The following is a 9,181-nucleotide window of genomic DNA, read 5'->3' as shown; positions in this document are numbered from 1 at the left end:
AGGGGGAGGTGAGGGCTTGCAGCGTGCTGCTTGGTGTGCTGGATAACCCACGCAGCCAGCACCGAGCCCCAGCTACACACACACACCGACCCTGAGAGCACAGACTGCTGCTGGATGCGTCTGGCAGAGCCCAGGCACTGCCAAGGTTTGCTGGTGAGCTGCACCGCCGCTCCGCTGGCAAGAAACCCTCCTCTGCCCCGAGCTCACCCTGCGAATGCCATCTTTCCAAGAGGCTTTTTCCAAAGCGTAACGAGCTGGCAGCGTTTTGGAGGTTTTGGATGGGCAGCATGAAATGTCTAGAAACTAACACAGCCAGAGAGCACTGCACAGAGATGGGGGATGTTCTCGGCCTCTCTCCCACTCCCCCAAAAGCCTGCAGGAGCTGCAAGCGACCAGCACAACCACGAATGAGAGCCTACACCTCGCACAAACCCACTCCTTACAACCCACCCCCTGCAAAAGCATCCCCCCAGCCCCACCCACGAGCACCTCTGTGGGATTTTCATTCCATCTGCTCTCATGGGGATGCTCCTGTGCCCCAAGATCTGCCCCTCTCTGAGAGCAATGCCGTCCACAGCGCCCAAGGACACTTCTCGGAGGCAGGAGGAGGGCTCAGAAGAGGTGTCATGAAGTCATTTCCACGCTGGGAGCTCAAACTCTCCTTTCAGTTTCCAGTGTGCATGAGAGCTGAGGTCACCTCTGTGCTTCAGCATGTTCACCGCCCAAGCAGAGCAAGGCACTGACAGCACAGAAGCTTGGTTGGGTCCAAGCAACAGATATGAATGGTATTCAGATTCCTAGAAGACGCAGGGAAGCACTTCATGAGACGTTCAGAAGCCTGGCAGAAGTCAGAGGTCTAACACAACTGATTTCAAGAGGAAGACTGAAACCACATCAAAGCATCTTCACAGCTAAGTGGTTCAAGAGGGGAGCACGGGGTGGACAAGGCAGCAGGTGAAAATTGGAACGGAAAAATAAATCTGGACTGCAAAATTAAAGGAAGATGGGAAGGAGAGGCCAGGCTGCCTGGGGAAATGGGGAAGTGGGACGCACCACTGTGCTCTTCTGCATTGACACACCACCAGTGTCAGCTTCTGGTTTGCTGCACGTACCCCATCCGCTCCCCACTACCACTCTGCTGGGATGAGCAGTACTATCCAACACCTAAAAAGGCCAATGATGGCTTGGGCTCCAAAGAGGAAACCTGTTTGGACATATTATAGCGACGTGTCTCAAGGTTTTACATCAGTCTGATGACTGCCACGCTGCATTGGTGCAAGCATCCAGGAAGCCTCACACATTCGATCCAGAGCGGGCGCTTTGGGTAACAGAGTTTGAACAATGCTTTGAGAAACTCTGCACACACACACACACACAAAAAGCAAGGGAAATGCACTCTCTGTTATGAGGATTAATAATAACTCCCTCGGGAAACACTAAAACCCTGTCACTCAAGCGCAGCGACAGTCATCCCCTGAATTTTAGCTTACAAAGAGTTGAAAGCTCCCTGATAAACTGCATTCACCCTTCCCTCCTTATTTATAAAGGTCTGGCAGGGCTTCGAGGAGACAGTGGGTGATTGTCTGCCACCGCTCTAGCTGGCCCAGAGTCAGGTTTTGGATTTCAGTTTAGCTGGAAAATAATCTTCTTAGGCCACGGGCTCCTGTCAGCTCCGTTAACCGGGTGAATCTGCTGCTCCCCAAAGCCAGAGCTGAGCTCCTTCATGCGGGTCCAGGAAAACCAAGAGTGACTGAAGCTCAGAAGCTGCTCCTCCATTCCATCCTGCTGCAGCCCTCTGTGTCTCCCAGCCTGAGACCCTGCAGACCGGCCTTGCCATCTCAGCTCGAACCTGCATCTCCTCCCTGCTCCAGGCTTGGCCCCACGCAGCAAATCCTCCTCAATCCTAACCCAGAAGGACCCTGACTAAGAAAGGATAACAGCTCCTCCCCTAAGCCTTGCCTCGCTCACCTACCTGCCGGAGCTGTTTACAGCGGGGCAGCAGGAGAGGCCAAATCGTGGCTATTTATCTGTTCTGCGAGGGCTTTAAATCTGAACATCTGCTGCAGAACGGGCTGGCACTTCCAGCTCAATCACTCGGGAGCGGGGCTCCATCACCGCGCCGTCAGCGCCGACAGAAACCCGGGCACCGAGCTGGGGAGCCAGGCACAGCCAGCGAGAACGTGGCGAATCAGGAACCACAAAGCAAGGGCCAAAAGCTCTTCCTCTGCCCCTCTGCATCCTCCTCCTTCCCACCTCCTAGGAGCGCCGGCGCTGATCTTCCCCCCTCCCCTCCCCTCCCCTCCCCTCCCTCCCTCCTCCCCCAGCGCTCGCATCCCGTGGGCTCGCTCCGTACCTTTTCCGCAGCGACCGAGGGCACCGAGGGTGGAGGAAGGCTGGTGGGAGATTCCGGCCGTTTTTTGTGCTTCTGTTTCGGTCTTTCTTTGTCCTTACGACTCTGCAAAAGAAATCAGAGAGTACTGGAAGGCTGACTTTTCCTCTGCGGAGAATAGCGGTTGTAAGGGAAAAGAAAGGAGGGTGTGTAGGGGTGGATTTACAACCATACATTCATATTCCTCTTTCCTTCCCCACCCATCCACAAGAGCCCAGGGTCCCTTCCCCCACTCCCCAGCTTCTGGGAGTGTCCCACTATCTCTACTCCAGCTGCAGCCAACATCTGGAGCGCAGAATATCAACAGAAGCCCCCGAATCAGTTCATGGCTGAGAAGATAGGGAAGGATTTAACGAGCTCTGCCTGATTTCAAGAAACCTGAGCTTTCCTCTTGCTATTTCCCCCCTTACCCTCGCTCTCCACCTCCTTGGAAGGTCCCTCAGATCCACCCTGTGCAGCCAATGGGAGGGTCCTGACCTCGGCACGCATCGCACGCGCGCAGGTAAAGAGCTCGCTCAGTGGAGACCTCAGGAACACGCCGACCCAGAGATCCCCTCCCACCCCCCCTCCCAGCAGAGAACAGCTGCTCTGGGCCCATCTAACCGCAGCCAGACTATTCAGATTGATTCCTCCGTCCTGTGGGTTTGTTCCCTCGCTAAAACCCCAGAAAGATGGGATTCTTCTAACTGCAAACCAAGGAAAAATCACGGTCTGAGAAACACCAAGTCCTGCCCACCCTGCTTCTATCATCTTGAGGATGGGCTGTAACCACGCTCCCACTCCACCACACGGCTGTTTAACCCCAGGAGCTGAAGTCCTCACTTCAGGAATGCGTTCAGAACACAGCAGACACATGGGAGTGACTCTCCAGAAAGATGGAGATTGCTTCCTCATGCAGGCAGAGCCCCAGGCTACCGCTGCCAGCACACAATGCCAGGGATGGGATGCTGCATGCCAGGGCTGGGATGCAGCAGCAACTGTTTGCATTCACTTGACAGCACACGGCAGAGTTCCGAGGAGCTCAAGAGAGCTTTCTCATATCTGCATCTCATTCCACAACTTGGGAAGTGAGGGCGCATGGGGTGAGAGAACTTGTGATGGTTTCATGGAAAGTCACTCCAAAATTCAGAAGGAGAAGCTGGGGATCCCAGCCCCACCTGGATGCGTGCTCTCAAGCCTGCACACTCTGCCAGAGCCACGGAAATGGAGGCAGGAGCCACACACCTCCCCACAGCACAGAGCTCATCCCCTCGCTTTCAGACCCCCGAATGCATTTCAGCCATGGAGGTGCAGCGGGGGGGGGGGGGGGGGACACGGCATGATGCCATCAGTGCCAAGAAGACAGAGCTGGAATCATTTCACTTCACATTCACAGCCACGATGGGACAAGAGAGAGAGCGAAGCCATTTCCATGCCGGCTATGGCATTGAGCCTATGCACCTACACACACCCACACGGGGAAGGGCAGGAATGTCCTGACAGTCACCACCGTGAGCCACAAAACCTCCCACAGTGTCAGTGTGATGCTAAGAGCCAAGCTCGCATCCTCCAGCTTCGAAATCCTGGCCGTCTCCTGGCTGAACAACCTCCCCTCGCTGTCAGCAGCGCAGAGTCTGCAGCAGCCAACTGAGCAGCGCTCTGCTTCTCCGTAGGAGTGCATACATATGTACATATTCAGCAAGAGCCCTGCCTGCACAATAGGGACCAGATTTCTGGAACGCTTCAGCTCCCATTCAGATGCTTGAATAAACGAACGCGTCCTCCAAAAAAATAAATGCCGGGCACGGAGCTCTTTTGAAGATCTGGCCCTGGCTCCACGTGCTGAGCAACTGTGCACCGACTGCAGGAGATCTGCCCCGCAGAGAGCGGCCGTCGTGCTCTGCCACCGCAGCCCCACGAGGAGCGGAGCAATGCGGTGCCCCGTGTTAAATGGGCACGGTAATTAGCACTGTGGCCCAGCGGGTGGGCGGAGCGAGGTGCTGGTGGGATGGTGATGCCCACAGAGACCGGGGCACCGGGATGGAAACAGCTCCTGGCTGCATGCTGACATGCACTAAGGCAACTCAGGCCTCCCCCGGCGGCTGTGGGTTCTCTCCAGGAACTGGAAGGCTCCAAATACTTCCTGCCAGAGCCGCAGGGTGCAAAGAAGGGAGGGCAGGAGGAGCAGAGGGCAGCAGCACCATCCCCTGCCTCTCGAGCCCCTGCTCTGCACCCGGCTCTGCTCTGCTCAGCACCTCACCTCCCCAGCACTCCTCTGGAAACCTTTCCAGGAAACCTTCCAGACCTGTGTGGCTGTGCCGTGAAGCAGAATCCAGGGGAGGAGGAGGAGGAGAAAAAGGGGAAGCACAGCGTGCAGGAAACCTCTCACTGCCCACATCCCATCTTCGCAAGCCAAAGCTGAGCCCTGCCTTGCAGCTGCTGGGTGCTCCCAGCATGCTGGGCGAGCTGCAGTCTGCAGGGAGCACGAACCTGCCCCAGCAACGAAATTCATGGAAAACAAGCTCTCCCTGCACAGGGATGAGCAGCTGGAGCTTGGCATGCGGGCACGGGGCAGGCCAGGCTGTGGGGAGGGGGAGCACGGCCGCACCAGGGGCATGCCAGCAACGCGATCTCCCCTTGAGCTCAGCCAGCACGGAAGGAATGAAACAGGATCTCTCGCTGCCAAAAAGGGCCGTGCACAGTTCCTCCTGCTCCCCCCACTGCTGGCTCCCCTTTCCAGAGCCCCCTCTTCTCATCTGCTGGACACCGGCAATTGGATCGTTAAAAGTCAACCGGGCAGGGAAGGAGGGAGGGCAGAGCCAGGAGCTGGGAAGAGCCAAGTGGGCTCTGCTGCTCCCTCCCTCTTTCCCAGGCTCTCTGAACTCCCTGCCCGGAGGAGGAGGAGGAGGAGGAGGACACCCAGCTCTGGGCTGCAGCCATGGCAGCCGCAGTGAGGAGGAAGGCACTGGGCAGAGGGGCACCGAACTCCCTCCCACAATCCCCAACTTGCATCACAAGAGGCCCCAGAAAGCCAATCAAGGATGCTATGAAACAAGGCTCCTCTGCTAGATCAGAGCAGACTGAGGTTCAGTGCTCCTCCCCCAAAAGACCGTACCGGTCTTGCATCTGCATCCCAACTGGAAAAAGCGTCGGCTTTGCATTTCAGTGCCTGCATGGAAACGAAGCTCCAAGCGCTTTGGATGGACCTCCATCACGAACCCAATGGTTCCAGGGGCTGCAGGGAGAAGGAAGCAGCACAGCCACGGTCCTGGGCTCCCACCCTGCAGCGAGGGAAGCAGTTGAGGAGCTCACCACGTGTCAGGACTGTGCAGAACCGCTCCATCCCCAGCCCTGCAGCACAGCTGCAGGTGGGTTTCCTTGCTCCAATCTCTGCCTCTCTTTCCTACGTCACTACCAGTCTCCAGGACGGGGATTTTTCCTCTCACAATGATGTCCCACATTCAAACTAAAAGTCCCCTAGTTTTGCTCACGGGTTCCAGGTGTTCGGTAAGAACAGCACTGCATGAGGATCTCGGCTCAAGGAGTTTATGCCTTAAATTCTTGTATTGTTCCTGTGCTCTCATCTGCTCCTGGCGGGACAAACTACGTTCCACGGAGCACGGTAATTTATTTTTTCTGTGCGTTTCCAGCAGACAATATAGGTGACAGAACATCTGCACTTCATTCAACTCCTGTGTGTTAACCGGCCTTTTCTTGGTGTTTAGCTGTTGTTTTCTTTCTTTCCTTCTTTTTCTCTCTTTCTTACTTTCATTTTCTCTTTATTTCTTTCTTTATCTCTTTCTTCCTTCCTTTCCTTCTTCCTTTCCTTCTTCCTTTCCTTCTTCCTTTCCTTCCTTCCTTTCCTCCTTCCTTTCCTCCTTCCTTTCCTTCTTCCTTTCCTCCTTCCTTTCCTCCTTTCCTTCTTCCTTTCCTCCTTTCCTTCTTCCTTTCCTCCTTTCCTTCTCCCTTTCTTCCTTTCTTTCTTCCTTTCTTTCTTCTTTCTCTTTTTTAAACAAGCTCTGCAAAGGCTCCCGCAGGGCAGAGCGCGCACATGGCAGTGCCAACCCCAAGGAAATAAATGGGGCTCTTTTTTCTAACGCCTGGCATGTTCCGAGGAAAACCCAAGGCCTGGAGCTTTCCCATTCTCAGGACAGCACAGAAGGAAATGCTCGGGTTGGTACCATCAGCGCCTGCGAGGGGCGGGGGATCCTGGTGCTGGCTTGCAGTCCCACATCACAATCATCCCTTGTCCTGCAGAGAACAAGATTCTTCACAAACACCAAGCTGCTTCACAGCGGGGCTCAGGAGTCCAAGGCCCAACTCTGTGCTGTCGTACAGCTCCCACTGAAGCCACGGGGCTCAGTGTGGTGCTCCTCGCTTTGCTCTCCTCCAAAACCCAAGTAGGCAGCCAGAGCCCTGCGCTGGGATGGGGCACTGGGCTTCATGCAGAGCACCTGCAGCCCGGAGCTCGCACACTCTGCTGTGCAGGGAGCATTCAGCATCACCTCCAGCCGTGCAGGATGGGACCAGCCGGCCGTGCAGGTGGACAGGCTCAGGACAAAGCTGTTCTGCAGCAGCTCAGTGCAGCAGCACGCCCAGCTCCCCTGCAACACATGCGATTAGATCATGCGCTGCATGCCATGTACTCCAAAACTCCGTGGGAAGCGATGGTTCACACCCAATTTGGGTTGAGCCCATTTGGGTTCAGCCCCTCTTCGGGCTCAGCCCCAGTTTGGGCACCGTGTGCCCACGCTGCCTCCCTCCACCCTCCCTTCCAAGCGCCCTTACAACCCCCAGGCACCGCTGCTCTGCACCTGCAGCCCCTCTCCGTGCTGCCTGCCCTCCCCACGGGGATGCAGAAGATTCTGCCCTTGCACCGTGGCTGCACCGAGCGCTCCCAGCCCCGCCAGGGCCTCACCGCACCCGCAGCAGCGAGACGCACTCTGCACGCTTTGCAAGGAGCCCGGAGGCCAACAATAGTGGCAAGCACCACCGGGAAGCTATAAATAAAGCCCCAGTCCTCCTGCTTTTGCTTCCCCCTGGCGCTGACCTGCTTTCCGAGCCAGCAAAGCGGCGCTGCTCGCCCGACCCGCCAGCCTGCACCCCGCCGCCAGAGGCTGTGCAAGCACACCGACACTCTGCCAGCCCAAACCTTGCACTGTCAGTCATAATTACAGCCCGGCGCTCCCCAGCTGCCGCCCATCACCCGGCCCTGCCCTCTCGCCACCCCTCCGCCTGCTCGCTGCCTAAAAATAGCGCGTTCCAGCGCAGCGCTTCGCCCCGTGCCAAGCTCCCGGCCCATGCACAGATGCTCTTTCTCCTCCTTCCTCCTCCCCTCTCAGCAGCTGAGCACACACGAGGAGTAAACACTCCCAATATGCCGGAGCCTCGTCGCCAGTCGGAAATTTACTGGCTTGGCGTCCCCGGCTACGTGCAGACCTGGGAAGTGAGGCTTGCCTTGTTTGCACACACGGCAGGTAGGTTTGGGCAAGCTTCCCAACCACCTCATGGGCACGGTGGGCAGCGTTTCAAGCTGGATATTGAAGGATAACCTCTGTAAATAAAGAGGGAGACGGTTTTCCTGCCCGCACGGCTCACGGGCTCTCAGCTGAGCTGCAGGGAGGGTGCCAGCAGGCATTACCCACGGCCACATTGCTTCTGAAAGCCTGGACGTCCCCTGGAAACTGGGCTGGGATCCACCAGGCTCCGGCCACACACAACCCACCGGCACGTCGTCGGGCTGCTGCTGGATGTGGGTCACCGTGATTACCCACTCATCATCATTAATTCATGCTGAGGATGCCTGCTGCAACCAGACGGGAAGGCGCGCGTAAAGAAAAGCGGGCGGCCCGGAGCCCAGGGCAGGGCTTCAAGAACTCACGCCACGATTTCCGCGGGGTCCCCGTGTCACAGCAGCGCGCATTCGTGCAAAAAACGTGCACGAGTTGTTCGCTGCAGGAATTCCAGGCTTTTTCCAATCAACAACCAGGACCCGGCCCGTACCGTATTAAAAACTGGCAGCACTGCAAGCGCTCCCCCCTCCCCCAACACATTATTTCCACTTCAGATTCTACACCCCTGCTTTGGATGGGTGGGGGGCAAAGGGGGGAAGCCAGGGCTCTGCTGGGATTCTGCCCTCCACGCTCGCTGCTGTTTCTCCTTGAAATGCAAGGCTCCATCACGTGGGTCAGCTGGTTAATGATGAACCCCGGCGCGCTGTTAACACGGCCCGTAAGGCCGCAGCGATTTTGAGGAGCACACCTTCACCAGCACAGTTAAACAAACAACGCTAATCAGATCTGGCACGCAGCGCCCTTCTAAATACTTGTTTAGCAAATGTAAATTATTTGCAGGAGTAGACTTCAAGCAGGTGGCTCACCGGAGTAACAGAGCACGACCTCTGTTCTAGCAACTGTTGTCACCGACGACAATTAAGCCGCTGGCCTAATTGTAGTTTGCTAATCTGTCCCCTACAACTTGGAAGCTGGGGGCTGAGGACGATGCCCTCCAGTTTATGGAGCTGCTGCCTTTGAGACCACAGCTCAAAGTACTTGCGGAGACCAGCCCTGCAGCTGGAAACCACAGCACAAGGTCAACCTGCCATAACGCAGAGCTGGGAAAGCTGCACGTTTCACGGGCGTGCTCCGCCCGGACACCACCGGTACAATCCCAGCACACAACCTGGTTTCCCATGCCCCACGCCTGCTCTGCTCTGTTTGCACACGCATTTCTGCGTTCACGCTGTAAAGCACAGCCGCGCTTCGGATCCCTGAGCGTACAGCTCTTTGCAGAGCCCACCTGAGGAGCCAGCCC

At 56.7% G+C, this 9,181-nt stretch overlaps 1 protein-coding gene across 4 annotated transcripts in view; it reads right to left on the bottom strand.

Moving 5' to 3' along the window:
- MLLT6 (MLLT6, PHD finger containing) overlaps positions 1–9,181 on the bottom strand; it is a 46,136-nt gene that overhangs the window by 26,216 nt on the left and 10,739 nt on the right. For all 4 annotated transcript variants that reach the window (XM_021378132.1, XM_021378133.1, XM_021378134.1 and 1 more), the window contains exon 7: positions 2,354–2,455. In XM_021378132.1, the coding sequence (XP_021233807.1) occupies positions 2,354–2,455 (102 nt within the window). The remainder of the gene's footprint in view (positions 1–2,353; positions 2,456–9,181) is intronic.

This window comes from Numida meleagris, chromosome 26 (assembly GCF_002078875.1).
Source record: "Numida meleagris isolate 19003 breed g44 Domestic line chromosome 26, NumMel1.0, whole genome shotgun sequence".
In the NCBI taxonomy this organism is placed as follows: Eukaryota; Metazoa; Chordata; class Aves; order Galliformes; family Numididae; genus Numida; species Numida meleagris.
The sequence above is the reverse complement of the archived record's forward strand: the minus strand, read 5'-3'. Positions and strand labels throughout refer to the sequence as shown.